General features: G+C 41.0%; 2 protein-coding genes across 3 annotated transcripts in view; one reads left to right on the plus strand and one right to left on the minus strand.

Annotated features, from left to right (window-relative positions):
- The window catches only part of CDH23 (cadherin related 23), a 1,872,161-nt gene that overhangs the window by 301,538 nt on the left and 1,550,646 nt on the right, over window positions 1-19,977 (minus strand). The gene's annotated exons all lie outside the window — the stretch shown is intronic.
- Window positions 1-19,977, plus strand: part of VSIR (V-set immunoregulatory receptor) — a 74,898-nt gene that overhangs the window by 40,473 nt on the left and 14,448 nt on the right. Inside the window, exons 2-3 of the mRNA XM_075347254.1 lie at window positions 11,667-12,035; window positions 14,072-14,125. Of these exons, the coding sequence (XP_075203369.1) occupies window positions 11,667-12,035; window positions 14,072-14,125 (423 nt within the window). The remainder of the gene's footprint in view (window positions 1-11,666; window positions 12,036-14,071; window positions 14,126-19,977) is intronic.

Here is a 19,977-nt window from a genome sequence, read left to right on the forward strand (position 1 = left end):
CTTTGAAGCCAGGACCACAACAGAGCATGTGGGAATCCTGCTGCACAGGCCTGCTCCACACAGCCACCGCAGCTTCCGCTGCCAGCACAGACCCCACTACTGTTAGGACAGACTCCGCCGCCGCCTGGACAGACTCCACCGCTGCCATGAGAAACCCCACCAGCACCTCCCCTGCCTCCTGTGACTATACTCCACCACTGCTGTCGACCCTCTCTGGTAAAACAACACCGGAGTATAAGACGGACCCCATTTTTTTTCCTTTCACCTTTTTTTACCTTTTAATCTCTAAATTTGTGGTGTGCCTTATAAAACAAAAATACGGTAGTTCAGTTCGTATCACCAATTCACCTTGATTATTTTTTTTATGTCTCTCTTCAAACTTAATAAATGTATACGACAACAAATTATATCTGTACTCCCCATCCATTGATTATGTAAGACCTGTCCCAATATATGAACAAAATTTGAGCAGAGATTCACTTTTTCTTTGAGTATTTCTGCATGGACTTGGCCCCCGGCTCAGGTGTTAGCAAGATGTTTCCAAAGAAATTCCAATAATGGAATGTAAAGTCCAGCATAAGAATAAAAAACTTTATTTCCAATTTAGTAGTTAAAATCCATCATGCAAAACATCCAGATAAAATGACAAGTTACATTTTTCAGTGCTCAAACACTTTTTAAATCAGGGCATGGGATTGAAGACAGGATTTTGGTGCATTTTAGCTACTTATTAATGCACCTTTCAAACCCTTATGATGATTCCTAAGGGTAAAAAATTTAAGGAAAGGTTCACACAGACACATTGCAAATATATTTTCTGATTGGTATTAAGACCATAATTCCCAGACCAACTGCAGGTATTGTATACCTATGACTAGCTATGCTTTATGAAACAATTAAAAAATTAACCAAAAATAGCAAATTTTGCTATTATGAAACTTTTTCTTATACCCTTAGGCGGGCTTTGCACGCTGCGACATCGGTAACAATGTGTTACCGATGCTGCAGCGATAGTCCCGCCTCCGTCGCACGTGCAATATCTAGTGAAAGCTGCCGTAGCGATTATTATCACTACGGCAGTTTCACACGCACTTACCTGCCGTGCGACGTCCCTCTGGCCGGCGACCAGCCTCCTTCCTAAGGGGGCGGGTCGTGCAGCGTCACAGCGACGTCACACGGCAGGCGGCCAATTGAAGTGGAGGGGCGGAGATGAGCAGGATGTAAACATCCCGCCCACCTCCGTCCTTCTCATTGCAGCCGGGACGCAGGTAAGGTGATGTTCCTCGCTCCTGCGGCTTTACACACAGCGATGTGTGCTGCTGCAGGAGCGAGGAACAACATCGCACCTGTCGCTGCACCGGCATTATGGAAATGTCGGAGGCTGCAGCGATGATACGATAATGACGCTTTTGCGCTCGTTCATCGTATCAAAAAGGTTTTACACGTTGCGATATCGACTGCGACGCCGGATGTGCGTCACTTTCGATTTTACCCCATCGACATCGCACGTGCAATGTCGCAACGTGCAAAGCCGCCCTTAAACTAGATAGTTATATCACACAAAATAGTTAATAAATAACATTTCTCGCATGTATACTTTACATCAGCACCATTTTTGAAACTTATTTTTTGTTATGAAGTTAAAAGGGTTAAAAGTATATCCGCAATTTCTCAACAAAATTTATAAAACCAATTTTTTATGGACCACATCACATTCGAGGTGACTTTGAGGGGCCTATGTGACAGAAAATACCCCAAAGTGACATCATTCTGAAAACTGCAGCCTTAAGTTGCTTAAAACCACATTAAAAATGTTTATGAACCCTATAGATGCTTCACAAGAATTAAAGCAATGTAGAAGTAAAAAATAGAAATATATATTTTTCCAACAAAAATGTTGCTTTAGCTCTATATTTATAATTTTCACAAGGGTAACAGGAGGAAATGGACCATACAATTTGTTGTGCAATTTCACCTGAGTACACAGATACCCCATATGTGGTGAAAAACTGCTGTTTGGGGGCTCGGAACGGAAGGAACACCATTTAGAGTGAAAAATTGGGTGGACTAGATCGTAGACACCATGTCGCATTTGCACAGTCCCTGATGTGGCTAAACAGTGGAAATCACCCACAAGTGACCCCATTTTGGAAACTACACCCTTTAGAAATTTATTTAGATATATAGTGACCTCCTTAAACCCACAGGTGCTTAACAGAATTTTATATTGTTGAACCATGAAAATGGAAACATTAATTTTTCCCACAAAAATGTAGCTTTGGCTCAGTTTTTTATTTTTACAAGGGTAGCTGGAGAAAATGGGCCATAAAACTTGTATATGGACACATGGCAGGACTAATAATGGATTTTGAATTTTGGACTGCAAAACCGTGTGGTATCTAAAGCTGACACCATATCGCGTTTGCAAAGCCCCTGATGTGCCTAAACAGTAGAAACCCCCACACAAGTGACCCCCAATTTGGAAAATAGACTCTTAAGGGAATTTATAAAGATGTGTGGTGAGCACCTTGAACTTTATAACTTTGAGCCAAGAAAATAAAAAATCATATTTTTCCCACAAAGATGTTGTTTAAGCTCAAAATTTTGCATTTTCTCAAGGGTAACAGGAGAAAATGTGCCATAAACCTTGTTGTTCAATTTCTTCTGTGTACACCAATACCCCATATGTGGTGGAAAACTACCGATTGGGCGCATCGCAGTGCTCAGAAGGGAAGGAGCGCCATGTTAGCTGGAATAGACTGTGGACGCCATGTCATATATGAAAACCTCTTGGCATGCCAAGACAGCAGAAACCCTCATAAGTGACCCCATTTTTTTTAAACTACAACTATTGCAGAATTCATATAGGGAAGTAATGAGTATTTTCAACCCTCCGGTGATTCACAGAGTTCTTTCAAGACTGGGCTAAGGGAATGTAAAATTATCATGTTTTCCAATAAAACTTTGATTTGGCCCCAAATTTTTAATTTTCAAAATAAGTAATACTAATAAGCAATGCATAACAATAAACGATTGCATAACTATTTGTTATCAAGTTCTCCTGAGTACTTCAGTACCCCATATGTGGTTTAAAACTACTTTTGTGGCAAAGCTCAGAAGAGAATCATTTCCAGATGTCATGTCACATTGGCAGAGCCTCTGAGGTGCCAGAACAGCAGACCCCCATAAATTATGTAATTTTGCAAACTACTTCCCTCAATGAAATTATCTAGGGCTGTTGTGAGCCAATTAACATTAGAGGTGCTTCACTGAATTTTATACCATTGGGTGATGAAGAAAAAATAATTATATTTTTACCACAAAAATTTGGTTTTAGCCCCAGAGATTACATGGGGAAATGGGGAAAAATGGCACCAATATTTGTCACACAATTTCTGCTAAACGTGCCAATACCCCATATGACTCTGTACAATACTGCTTAGCCACATGACGAGTCTCAGGAGGAAAGGAGCGCCATTTGACTCTTGGAGCACAGATTTTAAGAAAATATTTTTCAAACTCCATATACAGACCCCAAAGTGCCAGAAAAGCAGATGCCCCATCAAGTGACTCCATTTTGGAAATTACACCCCTCTGGGATTTTATCAACTGATGTAGTGGTGAATAGGTATTTTCCAGAAACAAGCAACTTTGGATGTCGCCAAGTGAAAATTGCCAATCGCTATTTTAGTGCCCATTACATTGTAGTGCCATAAGGCTAGCTAGCCTCACTACAGTAATGCCAAATGTTGACCCTAAATGTGGGTTAGATATACTGTGGGGCACAGAAAAAGGTGGTCATTTTGATTTGGGAATGCAGGTTTTGTTAGATTTCTTTTGGGGGGACGACATAGTACCTTTCCAGAACCTTTGTGTTGTGTGCTATGAGTAATGTGAAAATCCCCTATATTTCCATTGACAGATAACAGACCTGTGTTATTTTTTTTTTTTTTTTGTAACCTGAGTTGAAGCTTTATGGGAAACATTTTTCATAATATTTTTAATATTTACCCCATACTCTACCCTGAGCATGTAGATTGCGCTTTCATCTAAATCTAAGTATGTAATTCAGATGGCATCTGGACTACGTCCATTTTTCAGAGATTAACACGTAAACCCAGGTGTAAGTCTAGAGCGCAGGATAAATGTGAGCTGAGCCTTACTGCAATTTTTGGAAGAAAGAATGAATAAATCAACATCAAGTCAAGAATTGCTTTTTTTTTTCTTCTTTTTATACACTGTTTAATGTGCAGTATAAGTGATTAGATGGCTTTATTCTTTAGGTCGTTGAGATTACAGCAATGTCAGATTTATATACCGTATTTTTTGGATTATAAGACGTCTTAAAATCCAAATGTATCTTACCAGGGGTTGGTGGAGAGGGGTTACAGGAGGCTGGGGGAATGCTGTACGCTGTTGTTCGATGGACAGCGGCTCGGTCGTGTGACAGGCAGCGGCTCTGTCGTGTGACAGGCAGTGAGGTCTGTGCAGCGGGCAGTGAGGTCTGTGCGTCGGACAGTAAGGTATGAACCATTCTGAAGATGTCTGCAGTGAGGGATTCAAATAATGGTACCCAGAGTTGGCGTGTGCACAGATGGAGCTCTCAGCTTATGCTCTCATCTGCGCACGGCCCGATTCCGACTGCCATTTCTTTGAAGCCAGCACCGCCGACATCTTCAGAATGTCCCATGACTCACCACCCGCAGTGAGCAGCAGCACAGAGCAGCGCCTGCTGCCTAGGTACAGAGTAGCAACGGCTGTCCCAGGACAGCATTGCAGCCCCCAGTGAACATCTGGGACCTCCCTCGGCACCGCTGCAGAATTGCTGTGCTCCAGCACCGCAGCTGCCTCCTGTGACCCCCGCTCCACCACAGCTGCTGTCCCCCGGTAAGACACCACCATATTATAAAATGGACCCCATGTATTTTTTTTTTTTACCTTTTTTTTCTAAATTTGTGGTGCGTCTTATAATTGGGTACGTCTTATAAAACGAGAAATACGGTAGTTTTTTATCATTGGTAACTATCACACATTAAAAATGTTTGTTATTTTTTTTTTACAAAAATATGTTTTCTATCACCATATTTAGATATTTAGAGAGCTATAATTTTTCTAGATTTCTGCCAGCCAAGACATGTGATGCCTTGTGTTTTACAGGATGATTTGACGTTTTGAATTCCAATTTTTGGGAGTGAACATGAAACACCAATTTTTATTTTTGTTTTAATTTTTTTACACCATTACACCGTTTGATAAAAGAATTAAGACAGGTTAATTTTTCGGGACAGTATGATTACAGTGATACCACATTTATATAATTTTTTTCTTATGTTTTGCCGCTTTTATACAATAAAAACAATTTTATAAAAAAAGAATTGTTTTTGCATTGCTATATTCTGAGAGCTACAGCTTTTTTGCTCAAGGGGTTGTATGCTTTTTATGGTGGCGGGACAAGATGACTTTCAGCTATATAATTTTTATTTAAGTTCAATATTTTGATTGTGTTTTATTCAACTTTTTCTGGCGGTGTGATAAAGAGCATTGGTTTTTTGCCACTTTTTTTATTTTATTTTAGTTCAACACTGTTCACTGAAGGGGTTAAACAGTGTAACAGTTTTACACATCTTGTCATTCCAAATGTGGCATTACCAAACGTGTACCTTTGTTTATTTTTGGCTTTACATAAATAAGTGTATTCACTAGTATATTTTTTTCATTTCATGTGTTCTTTATTTTGGATTATTTATTTATTTTTTATAAATTTACAATTTTTGTTTACTTTCTTTTACTTCGTATCGCTATGGGATTTTCACTTTTATGATCGCTGGTATTGGTATTGTCATGTACAAGTGTGGCAATACATTACACCTGTCTGCTTTAGGCCTGTTTCAGACGTCAGTGATTCTGGAACGTATGTGCTTTTTTTTTTTATATATATATACGTACCAGAATCAGTGACATATGCAAACCCATTTTAATCAATGGGTCTGCGCACACATCAGTGATTTTTCACTGACCGTGTCTCTGTGCAGTGTACACATGTGTCCATGATTGCCGCACGGAGACATGTCTGTTTTTTTCTGGCACGTGAAACATGTACCAGAAGAACACGGACATTGAAAATAAAAAACATTTTCAAGTTACCCGTCTCCAGCGACACTCTGTGCAGCCTCTGCTCTCTGCTTCTTCCTGGCTAGCTCATTATGACATGCATATTCATGAATGCAGCCAGAGCCGACCCGGAAGTAGCTGCAGAGATGAGAGACAGCGGGGGCCGGATGCAGCAAAGCCACAGACTTCAGCACCAGGGAGAGCAGGAGCGGCACAGGTGAGTATACGTCCATGTGCAATCACGGAGTACGGATCACGTATCAAGGATTGCACATGGACAACCGACGTGTGCCATGAATCACGGCACCCAGAGAACCATATGCGTTTTTTACATGTCAGTGAAAAATGTCTGTGTTTTTCACTGACGTGTGAAACAGGCCTTTTACTGACAGATTGTATGTTGGACTTTTGGATAGGTCTAACAGGCCAGCATGAATGGCAGACCCCGGGGGAGGTCATCATTTCACCTTCAGCTGCCACGACAAACATAGGCTCCTCCTTGATCATGTCAGTGGGGTGTCGGTGACATGAGAGAACAAGTGCACTCCCTCTCACAAACTTCTATATGGCGCTATTGAATGCAGGATATGGAAGACCGAAAAGGGTTAACATCATCGGAACCTTATTCGATCAGGTTCTGTTAATGTATCCAATCAGAACTACCATTCTGCATCAGAATCCCAGCACCTGTGGGGCTCCGGAGGTCCTGATTCCCTCCTGACCGTTGACTGTGGAGCAATGTTGGCAATGCACAAAGCCAAGCAAGCGCCGACATTTATCTACAGTAGGCGGTCGCGAAGACGTTAAAAATTGAAAAGAATTTTGTCTTGAAAGATATTCTATTGCCATTGTGACCACTCAGATGGTTTGTAATGTGCTCAGCATGGCACTGAGGTCGCCTCCGCGGTTGATTGTTCAATATGTTTTTATGCTTAGATGTAGGGCTCCTTTTTTATACATATTTGGAAGTCTATGTAAAAGATGACCTAATTTGTGGAGTGCTTTAAATAATGTTCTTTCCTCCTTGTGACAGCGAAAAAAATCAACACTTGTTGAGTCTTAAAAGCAGTAAGTATTAAAATGCTTTTAGCGCTACAAACCAGACAGCTGTCATAGACTCTTTTGCTTACATGTCAAGGTCTGCATACAACCCCCTGTATTTAGGGATAAAGCAAATAATGGCCTCAACATTCATTTTTCTATCATTTTTTCTTTTTTTAAAACCTACTTCTAAGCATAGTCTTTGTCTGAATATACAGACATGTAAAATAAAAATCAATGACAAAACAGCGGTATGAGTGTCACTAGTTCATTTGTGGTGTCGCTAAAAGCAGGTCAATTAAAAAATTGTGAGAGTTTCTTGTAAACCGGATCTAACAACCAGACTTGTCCAATGTTTAAAAGGAGGTTTTCACAAAAACAAAAAAATAAAATAAAATAGACCTATTGATTAAAATCAGGTGTTTGTGTTAAATGCATTTTAGTTTTTTTTGTTTTTTTTTTCATTTTTGTCAATTTTTTTTCTGTTTCTCAATCTTTATTAAAAATAGATATCTTGTAATATTCACATTGGCCACTGAGGATTTTCAGACTAAGGGGAGGGAAAGACAGCCATATTTTCAGGCTGAGTGTGATCTGACAAAACATCGGAACGCGCTTGAAGAAATGTTAGTCTATGGGACCTCCCAATTTTTCTTCAAACAGTGTCTGTCAGAGGAAAAAAATGTTGCATGCCCGCGTTTAACCTAATATTGCATCGTGCTCAGACATGCAAGTCAGTGAGTCCATGGAAATCATCGGACTGCACTCTGATGACATCTGAATGCAGTCCTATTTCCACAGACTCACAGAATGGAGAAGATAAAGAAATTTTGTTCTCCCTTTTCTTCTCACAGTGTGCTCTGAGAAAATTGTATCACACTATACTAATATTTGGATCAAACTATGATCAAAGCTTAAGCAGAGTCTCATTGCATAATTAACCCAATTTTCTCAGATGAGAGAAACTATGGCCGCCTGTTTCAGGAAAAAACACATGTACCGCTGTTGACCCTATCTTTCTTTTGAACCATCAAATGATTCTCTACAAAAGTCATTGTGAAGGGAGGAGGGTGCAGGGTTAGCTGTGACATTACCTTTTGAGATTGATGGATCCTGTGTTATAACGAAGTCTAAAGATTTTACCTGTTATTGTAATCCTGCCTCTGATGATAAAGAGCCTGCTGAAAACTGTCCTTGAAAGGACAGGAAGCGTGAGACTAAAAAAAGCTCCGGTGGTCAGTGTGAATAATTGCAAGATTGTTTTTTTAGTTTTTAATGAAGATTAGAATATGAAAAAAAAATTGCCAATAATGTTACATACGTGATCTGATTTTAGCTTTTTTTGTTAAAACATTGTGGCTTCCAAAAGGAAAAAAGGACATATATAATGAATGTGCAGAAACTGTAGATGTGTAAATGAAAACCTTGAAAAATGTAAGCCTTGAAATTAGATTAGCGAAATAGATTAATGAATAGCTCTCTGCCTTAATAATGCAAACCTTCACAATTATTATTCACTGTTTTATTGCTACTTTAAAGATATGTGTACGACATCTTTTTCCATTGGCTACGCTCTGTAACCTGCTTGAAAAGCATTAACAACAATGAATATATGCATTACAATGTAAGAATGACTTGCTGCGCATGTGTTCTGTCTTTTCAGCATTTTTACTGTTTTAGGCTTCTTAGGCCAAAAAGCAGTTAAAAGAGGTGACCTGGTCATTCTTAAGGGCAAGTTCCACTTGGAATCTACTCACTATTTTATACATATAAGTAAAGATGCCAAAAAAAAACGCTCCAGGAAACATACTGCCAGCGTTTTCTTGAAGTGTCTTCTGCTTGAAAAACTCGGTGGGTTATCCCAAGTTTAAAAGCTGTCAAACTCAAATACAAAGAGGCAGAAAATTAAAAATTTGGACAAAGCCGAGCCAACCTAGTCGCGGGCTCCACATTGTCCCCCATACAGAATAATGGGCCCCACATAGCACTCTGTACAGAATAATGGGCTCCACATAGCCCTCTATATAGAATAATGATCCCCACATAGCCCTCCATATAGAATAATGGGCCCCACATAGTCCTCTAGACAGAATAAAGGGACTGACATTATCCTCTACACAGAATAATGGGCCCCACGTAATCTTCCATACAGAATAATGGGCCCCACATCGTCCTCCATACAGAATATTAGGCCCCATATAGTCCTCCATACAGAATAATGGGCCCCACATAGTCCTCCATACAGAATAGGCCCCACATAATAATTTATGCAGAATATTGGGACCCTCATAATCCTCCGTACAGAATAGTGTTCCTCACATAGTCCTCCATACAGAATAATGAGCCCCACATAGTCCTCCATACAGAATAGGCCCCACATAATAATTCATGCAGAATAATGGGACCCTCATAATCTTCCGTACAGAATAGTGTTCCCCACATAGCCCTCTATATACACAATAATGGGCCCCACATAGTTCTCCATACAGAATATGGGACCCACATAGTCCTCCAGAGATAATAGAGGGCCCCAGATAGCCTTCCATGCAAAACAATGTGTCTCACATAATCCTCCATACAGTATATAATGCACCCCACATAGTCCTCCATATAGTATTATGGGCTCCACATAGTTATGCATACTATCAACACATATCGCAAATTATGAGCCATTTATGTAAACACCGAACCAGCCAAGGTAAGACGGGAAGGGTGTCAGCACTACTCATAGTACTAATGACTAATAGTTATGCATACGTAATAATGGCCCCACAATTGGCGATGCTGGCACCCTCAAATCACGAGCCATATAAAATTTGACTGTGGGCCAGAGTTTGACATATATGACTTAGGTGGATCTGTCAGTTTAACATGCTACCACATGTATGGCATCATATTATAGCTACAGGTATTGTTCCCAATAGCTGTGTGTTCTGGAAATGGTTGCAGTAAAGACTACCAAATGTCTACAAACAGGTGTATTTGTAATTGTGCTCGTTGACCTAAGTAGTTATTAAGCCAGATTCACACATCTGTTTTTCTCAGTCTGATTATGGTCTGTAATGCATAGACTGTCTGCGTCTCTCCTAACCCAAACTTGACAACCTCATAATCATATACAAGGCTGTTGAGTTCGGATCTGGACTCTGGAGACCAATGGCCAATACGTGTATCACAATGTTCACTTGGACCGCAAGCATACATGTGTGAATTGTTCGCATGTGTGTGAAACTTCACCTACTGCTATGACTATTTGTAGTTCAATTGTTTCACAATTGTGTGGATATCGGCCTGCTTCTAGTGAGTGTAGTACCAACCATGTGGCAACTGCACCACCACCGCAATATGACAAAATCTGATTTGCTACTTCTGATTATTGCATTATACCAGCACTTTATAGCTGAAATGCAAGAGTTTTTTGCCATTGTCGGCTATTATATCTTGTAATTCACCTTGTCAATGGAGGGGAAATTTAATGGAATTATAGCTGATTGTTATCTGCTGTGTATGATAATTACTGAGTACATAAAACATGACTGCTCAGCTGAGTGAGTACTCCTGTGTTTTGGATAGTCAGCTGCAGTAGTGTACCTCCAATGGTGGCATATCATGTGGCCGCTTTGGGCCTATGAGTCAGGGGTACCCAGCGCAAGCACCTGGCCTCCTAGCCCATCATCACACATTCAACTGTATCAGCATCCTGCATGCCAATACAGCTGAAAGCAATTATTAAAGCTGGAGGGGTCCGCTGACTCCCCTCCTCAATCATTCTTCCTCTATATCTTAGCGCAGATTGCGTGATAATAACACTTCATGGCGCCCGCTGTGCCAAGAAGTGAAGGCAGATCTTCAGAACACTCGCTGCCAGGACTGGGAGCAACGGGGAATGAGGAGAGGTGAGTATTTATTTGTTTATTTATCTATTTAAAGCAGTGGGAACATTATACTATATGGAGGACTATGGGATAAATTATAGTATATGGATTACTATGGGGGTGCATTATACTATATGGAGTACTATGGAAGTGCATTGTACTATATGGAGGGCTATGGGGCCTATTATAGTATATGCAAGGCAATGATGGGCCCACTATAATATATGGAGGGCTCTGTAGGGCTCAATATATTCTATGGAAGACTATATTGAAGGGCAATTATACTATATGGAAGACTGTGGGGCTCATTTTACTATATGAGTACTATTATAATATTTGGAAAGCTCTGTGGGGGCCATTGTACTGTATACAAGCAATTATTTCTAGTTTGCCATAGTCCTACTAGTATAATTGCCAATAACATCATATGTAATAATGCTATGACAGTTTATACTTTATACTTCTGAACCTCCCTTAATAAGTGTTCTGTATTGAAATGAAATATTATTTGTATGAATCTCTTGAGGTACAAAATCTTTTTGTCACTGCATTTAAACTGAAATCATATTGAGATGTCTGAGATTTGAAATTTCAAAAATTTAAGCTTACAAAATTCTTTGTTTTCTATTTTTTTTCCAGATCAGATAGATGCATACTCATTGTCTGCAGAATACATAAAGTATATTTGTCCGGAAGGACAGAATGTGAGCCTCACATGCACAATCACTGGACACCCAAAGGATCAACATGAACAAGTGGCCATACATTGGAGTTATACTAGAGAAAGAAATTCAAACTGCACTGAGAAGAAACATTTGGGGAACGGAACAGACAATGACTTTCACAAAACACGCAATAAAGGCCTTCTACATGGCAAGGTGTTCCACAAAACTCTTGTGAATGTCTCAGAAGTGGACAGTGGAGGGTACTGCTGCTTTCTGTACGAGATGGGTAACAAACATTATCGACATATATCCAACAGTTACATAGACCTCGAGGTGAAAACAGGTAATATTTATTATTTTTATTCACTTTTATCATGCCAACTAAAATACATTTCCATTTCTGTCATGATATATTATTTGAGTAATAGTGTAGGAAAAGGGGACATAGAGCTTCATAACTATCCCTCTCGACTTCACCATGCACATGCATGCTCTGTTCAGCAGAGCATGTAGGTGGTGATTTTGTGAAGGCACCTTTGGTGGCTACCTCTCTTCCCTGAAAAGAGATCGGCCATTCCAGTCGATGGATGCTATGCAATCCTCATGCGAATCAGTCTCCAGCCTTAAAGAGCATATCTGGAACTTTATTTTTCCCTGGAGTTAAGAACTTACAGACATGTAGTTGCTAACTAACTATCTAACTAATTAATTTATTCTCAGTATAACTACAGCTGTTCTGTGAAGGCCTCAGAGTATTATTTGAGAGTATTAGGGATCAAACAGCATCATGAAAACCAAGGAACATACCAGACAGGTCAGCGATAAAACTGCGCAAAATAGTAAAACTGGGTTACGTTATAAATAAATAGCCAAAACTCTGTTCAATTAATTATCCAAAAAACTTAACAAGCCATGGCCGTCGACCTAAACTGAAATCTCAAGCAAGGAGAGCACTATGGGCGGTGGCATACTTGCGATTGCCTCGCGTGTGTCTCGCGGTGCATCACCCGGCATGGACTCACACTCTCCTCACAGGAGCAGGTCGATTGCATACATCTCTATGCAGTTGAGACACTCCAGTGAGGAGAGTGTGAGTCCGTGCCGGGTGATGCAACGGCCTAAGAAGCAGACAAGAAGCCCATGGTCACGTTGAAGAATCTGTCCACATGACAACTAATTGATGTATAATCCACAAATCTGGCCTTTTATAGAAGAAATGCAAAAAGAAAACCGTTTTTGAAACCAAGTAATAATGTAATGGTTTAGATCTAAGCATATTCATGTGTGTGAATAGCCCAGCCAAAATCCAAACTAAATGCCATTGAAAATTTGTGGCAAGACTTGAAAATTGCTGAATTGCTGATCATAGACACTGTCCATCTAATCTCACTTAGCGAGAGCTATTTTACAAAGAAGAATGGGCAAAAATTACAGTCTCTAGATGTTCAAAGCAGGTAGGGACAACCCCCCCCTACCCTCCCCCCAAAACTTGCAGCACTAATTGCAGTAAACATTGGTCCGATAAAATATTAACACACCACAATTTGAAGATTTATATTTTTAAAATATAAATAAAAAAACATGTATCATTTCCTTTATACTTTACAAATACTTACTACTTAGTGTTGGTATATATCACATAAAATCACAATAAAAAACATTTAAGTGTTTGTGGATGTACCATGAAAACATTTAGAAAAATCTAGGGGATCTGAAAACTTTTCAAGACTTTTTCAAACTTCTTTGTTCACTAGTAAAGAGCATGTTCTCATTCATATTTAGTATCTAAATAATATTAATCCTATTTAACCATTGTATGTCAACTAATTCCACAGTCAACAGGAACACTTTTAAATAAGAACATTTAAAATAGCAACATTTAAAATTAATATTTATAATATTTATAAAACTTTTTAAAATGTTTTTTGATTCTGTAACATTGATGGACTTTCCTTAAAGAGAAGGCGCCATCCCCAAAATTTGTTTTCCAAGAATTGGAAAACTGTAAAATATTAATGTCCACTTTTTAAAAAAAAAAAAAAGAAAAATTAACATTTTTATACATGTCTCTGAGGGCACCATATGTGATGGGCATTAGATACACTGACTGAGCTCAGCCTGGGGATGCAGCTTATGATGTCTGTACATCGTTGCACTGCTTCAGATCCAATAATCACATTCATGTGAAAAATGCATTGCCAGCTATTATGGAGAACTAGCTGCAGCATTCCAGTGAGCGTCACTATTTTCTGCTCATAAGAGTTTTTGGGCATTGAATCTACACAAATCATGCACTAATGCCCTATACTAAGAAAAACTTAGAACATACAAATGTTTAAAAATGGATTCCACATTTAATTTCTCTTTCTTATATTTCAGGTGACCCAAATCTTCAGACATGTTTGTTTCAATTGCAGGATCAGGAAAATGATGGTAAGAGGGTATTTACTTGTTTTTTCTAATGCGTTGATAAAATTCTATTGATTAATAGAATCTGACTGATTTTAAAGGGAACCTGTCATCAGAAATTTAGCTATAAAGCTAAAAGTTCCCCCCTCTGCAGCTCCTGGGCTGCATTCTAGGAAGCTTTCTATAGTTCTTGTGGCCCCTTTTATACCAAAATAAACACTTTGTAAACTTGTACCTTTTCTTATGCAAATTTCTTAAATCTTCCATGGGGGCGGGCTGCCTGGCGTCCGTTGCTGTCCTCCTGCCGATTTACGCCGCCCCCGAACGCTGAATTTCGAAGCTCAGGACGCCGCCCCTGGGTGCCCGTGGTCCCGCGCACACGCTGTTCCACTGTAGCGGTGCCGTGCACTGTGTGCACGTGTGACCGCTGGTGACGCTTTGCGCGGGCACGAGGTTATGGGCGGCGCTGTGAGTGTCATCAGCAAGTGCCGCCCATAACCTCGTGACCGCACTTTCCCCTATTACTCCAGCGTTATGCGCAAGCGCTCGCTGGCCAGATGACCGAACGTCACCTGCTGCTGAGCAGGATGGGAAAGAGGTGACGTCCGGTCATCTGGCCAGCGAGCGCTTGCGCATAACACTGGAGTAATAGGGGAAAGTGCGGTCACGAGGTTATGGGCGGCACTTGCTGATGACACTCACAGCGCTGCCCATAACCTCGTGCCCGCGCAAAGCGTCACCAGCGGTCACACGTGCACACAGTGCACAGCACCACTACAGTGGAACAGCGCATGCGCGGGACCACGGGCACCCAGGGGCGGCGTCCTGAGCTTTGAAATTCAGCGTTCGGGGGCGGCGTAAATCGGCAGAAGGACAGCAACGGACCCCAGGCAGCCCGCCCCCATGGAAGATTTAAGAAATTTGCATAAGAAAAGGTACAAGTTTACAAAGTGTTTATTTTGGTATAAAAGGGGCCACAAGAACTATAGAAAGCTTCCTAGAATGCAGCCCAGGAGCTGCAGAGGGGGGAACTTTTAGCTTTATAGCAAAATTTCTGATGACAGGTTCACTTTAAGCATATAGCGTAAATAAGCAGCTGCAATAACAAAATTATTCAACCCCCAAGGCAAATTAATTTTATTAGCAAAATGTATAAACTTTCTACTCGGTGAAATGAACTAATCAAATAAGAAAATTTCTCTAGCTCAATACAACTAATGTTACAAGTCATTTCTTGAAATTCAATAGAAAATGCCATTTTCGATAACTACAGCAGTCTCAAAATTATTCAACCTATTCTTCATGACTAGTGTCTCGTCTTTCTAGTTAGTAGAGCACCTTTGGCCTCCAGTTCATTAATATTATTTGGTTTATGTGCTGTAATTCTTCTTCAAATTCCACCAAAGATTCTTAATGGGTTCAAGTTTGGAAACAATCCAGAATCTTACTGGTCTTCTCAAATCAAGCCTTGGTGTACTTTGAGTTGTGCATGCCATCTCAACCACGTGATGAAGATAGCATATGCTATTGAAACGCGTTGTGGCCGTTAGAAGGCTTTATCAATAAAAGGTTTGTTTCTTTAACCCCTTGGAGTATAATTGTCCTGTTCCCTAGCGCTCCACCTGACCGCCCTCTCTGCATCCTTTACATGTTATATCCCAACCGAGGGATTAACGTCAGGAGCAGCTCTGGGAATATAGAGACCTATTTAATAACCGGACCTGCAGTTGCTGGATTACCAGCCCAAGTTAGCTGTGCGGCAGGACCTGCGATGACCACTTCTGGTCTGTTGCAGTCACGTGATCCAACTGGAAGCAAGATCTAAATGGCGGTCGCATGGTTTGTGCATCCAGCACAAGGCTCCACCAGCTCTTGCGGACTGTGCCTTTGATCTAACCGGGGTTGTGCAGGGGTGTGCAACCCAAATAGGTGAGCAGCCCCTGGCATATTAAATCCACCACTACCACCAGGTGCTACACAGCATGTCCCTCTCTTTTCCTTCTCTCTTATGCATGCCATCTATGTCCTAGTAAAAGGTCCAATGATGCCGAAGCTTCAGCTTCCTCATAGAAGACATGGATGACCAATTTTTCAAGACCGGTATAACGCATGATATGTCAAGATTCCAAGGGGATGAATAAAAATGTTTCTTTATTTGTAACTTGGTTAAAAATAAATATCCATATTCCAAATGAAAACACCGGCTTGTGCACACTGATGAATGGCAGATGTATACCACAACGCGTTTCGGCGGAACGCCTTCCTCAGGTCCTGGACCTGAGGAAGGCGTTCCGCCAAAACGTGTTGTGGTATACATCTGCCATTCATCAGTGTGCACAAGCCGGTGTTTTCATTTGGAATATGGATATTTATTTTTAACCAAGTTACAAATAAAGAAACATTTTTATTCATCCCCTTGGAGTCCAGCTGGATCTTTTCCATTGTTCTGTTCCATTACCTTCTCAGCTTGCTGCTGTAATCCGTGCCGGACTAAAGGACATTAACAGGAGGATATATTCAGGCTTGTCTCTGCAGTGGTGAGCGGTTTTTGTTCTTTTCTCTATATCTACCTATATGCCAAGATTGCTGTGCTGGAGTAGAAGGTGACATATTCATTAGGAGATGCACTCCACCTAATGATTTCAGTGACTCTTCTGAGTGGTGTGTTCTACACCAGAAATGCTTACTCAGATCGGGGACTGAAAACTCGGATGGGTGTGTGTAGCCATGCACATCTCGGCTCTTTCCCAGCTCCACCCATTTCTGTAGAGCTGATTTAAACTAGCGTGAATGCAGCAGAAGTCCTTATTGCATTGCACACATTTTGCAACTTTTTAAAGTTTTTACACCAGTTTCCTGGCGTAAATGCTTTGATGAATCACCCCCGTAATATTTTCTCCTGTGTTTTTCTGATACTCAATTGAATTTATCTTGCTTTACTGTAGGTAGGATGTTCTTTTCTGCATATGCTTCAGTTTACTACCCCCAAAATATCGCTGATCGATGGGCCCCCAAATCTGTAGCATTGCTCCATGAAACAGAATCCTAAAATGTTTTGGACTAATTTATATAGTTTTATTCATATTATATGCAGTATGGGTGCAGTTTTTGGAGATTGGTCATTTTCAGGGATTATATTTATAATGCAAACTGAAAACTAAGTGCTTGCTGCCACTAAATCTTGCAACTGGTACTTTGCTGTAAATCAAGATATTTTGACCACCTGCTTCCTCAAGAATCTGGTGGCAGTATGTGATCACTTCCTTCTTCTGTCACATTTATATAGTGTATAGCACATGTTCATTTAACTGTACAGCCACATCCACACATTTAGTATTTGATGAGTTTTTATATTGCCTCGTCATGTTGCTATAAGCCCTGAAGTTTATAATCACAAGCTGCCTAAATAATGGAATTAATATTTACCTTTTCCCATGCCCATAATTCCACATATCCCTCTGCTGGTGTTAATAAATCAAATGGAATGAAACCAGTTTAAATGCCACGCTAGAAACCACAGATGCTGTAGATAAAAAGATTTTCTTTATTTCATAATTCTACGCGTTTCAAAGGCATCTCCGCCTCCTTCTTCAGGAACAAAAATGATTTTTGTTCCTGAAGAAGGAGGCGGAGATGCCTTTGAAACGCATAGAATTATGAAATAAAGACAATCTTTTTATCTACAGCATCTGTGGTTTCTAGCGCGGCATTTAAACCGGTTTCATTCCATTTGATTTATTTATTAACTGCTCCCCGGGGCCGCTGTTAAACCACTATAATCACTCACATGCGACCATAGGGTGTTGTGACTGGCACAACCCTACCAGGTGAGTGTGTCTCTTTCTAGCTCTCTACCCTCATACCGGGTAAGACTCTATTGCGCTTTTTTCCCCTACAGCTTTACAAGGTCTGCTGGTGTTAGTGATTGGAACTTGTATTAATGAAAAAATGAATATTCACCTCCTTCCCTCACACACCCCTCTGTGCCAGCATCAGTAATTCAGACTAAGGGGCACTTTGCACACTACGACATCGCAGGGGCGATGTTGGTGGGGTCATGTCGAAAGTGACGCACTTCCGGCGTCGCTCTCGACATCGTAGTGTGTAAATCCTAGATGATACGATTAACGAGCGCAAAATCGTCGTAATCGTATCATCGGTGTAGTGTTGGGGAATTCCATAATTATGCTGCTGCGATGGTACGATGTTGTTCCTCGTTCCTGCGGCAGCACACATCGCTGTGTGTGAAGCCGCAGGAGCGAGGAACATCTCCTACCTGCGTCCTGCGGCTTGCGCCGGCTATGCGGAAGGACAGAGGTGGACGGGATGTTTACGTCCCGCTCATTTCCGCCCCTCCGCTTGTATTGGCCGCCTGCCGTGTGACGTCACTATGACGCCGCACAACCCGCTTCCTTAATAAGGAGGCAGGTCGCCGGCCAGAGCGATGTCGCAGGGTAGGTGAGTGCATGTGAAGCTGCCATAGCGATAATGTTCGCTACGGCACCTATCAAAAGATATCGCAGCTTCGACGGGGGCGGGGACTATCGTGCTCGGCATTGCAAGCATCGGCTTTCGATGTCGTAGTGTGCAAAGTGACCCTTGCTTTTGCTCGAGGATCACATCGCAATTCTTAGTCTGGCTATCTGCTCTTCTCATCTGAGCAAGAAGGCTGCATAGACATACACACTGACAGACTTGGGTCAGGAGAGCTGCTAGCCAGTGCAAGCATTGCGCTGCAATCCTCAGGCAGTAATATGGTAGTCTGAGTGACTCACTGATGCCAGATCAGAGGGGTGGGCAGGAGAATGGGTTGAATCCTCAAGTTTTCATTAACAAAAGTTCAAATCATTAACACCAGTAGAGGGGTCAGTGGGATTATGGGCGGCGGAAGGGGGTGAATATTCATTTTTCATTAATCGGTGACCCAATCACTAACACCAATACAAAATATAAGACATCCCTGAAAATAAGCCCTGTTGCATCTTTTGGAGCCAAAAATAATATAAGATCCTGTCTTATTTTCAAGGAAATACAGAAGTAACAGCCAGCTTCCTAAAAATGGCTGCTTTTGTCCAAGTATAGTGAGTGGGTATGGTTATGCGCCCTGTTCTGACTGCAGACAAACAGCTATTCCCATGCTTTTACTAACAGCGGGCTCCCTGATGTGTGATTTAACATCCCAGAGGGAAAAGTGAAAGCAGCTGCTGGGTTACACTGAGTTACAGTGTATTCTGGGGATATAGGACTGCACTTGGCATTTCATCTTTATAGTTTGAGGGATATTAGATGAATTTATCTCACAAAGTACCCCTTTAAAGTTTTAGACAATTTTCTTGACTTATCGTCTTATTTGCAACAGGCAAATGTAAGAAGATGGTCATACTGCCACATTTCCCTATGACTACATCAGTATTGATAGTGTGTAATGTGTGTTGCGACATGCATTTTTGGTGGCAGGGTATGTCTTGCTTGACCGTAGAGAAGGACAGAGTTAGTGTATGGGATTAGCCCAGAGTGGAGGGTTAGAGTGAATGAACAGTGATCATCAAGTGATCGTCAAGAGGGCAGATATGGCCCAGCTTGCAGCAGTGACAGACCTAAGGTCTGACTAAAGAGCAGAGCCACATGATATTGTAGTCCTTTACATGAAAGGAGATAAAGGTAGAGGATGGCATGACCCTGAATACAATAAAAAAGAGTGAAATTTGACTGAAGGACAGAGTGATCGAAAAAGAAGGGTCCTGGGACAAGACGCCTAGCAGTATGACCTCGATTTTATAACTCAGAGATGTAATTGATTAAAAAGGAACAGTATATGAGATGAAGAGACTGTCCCGGGCGGGAGTTCCCAAAGTGTCAGAAACAGTTAAGCTAAG

Source organism: Anomaloglossus baeobatrachus, chromosome 5, assembly GCF_048569485.1.
Source record: "Anomaloglossus baeobatrachus isolate aAnoBae1 chromosome 5, aAnoBae1.hap1, whole genome shotgun sequence".
Lineage (NCBI taxonomy): Eukaryota > Metazoa > Chordata > Amphibia > Anura > Aromobatidae > Anomaloglossus > Anomaloglossus baeobatrachus.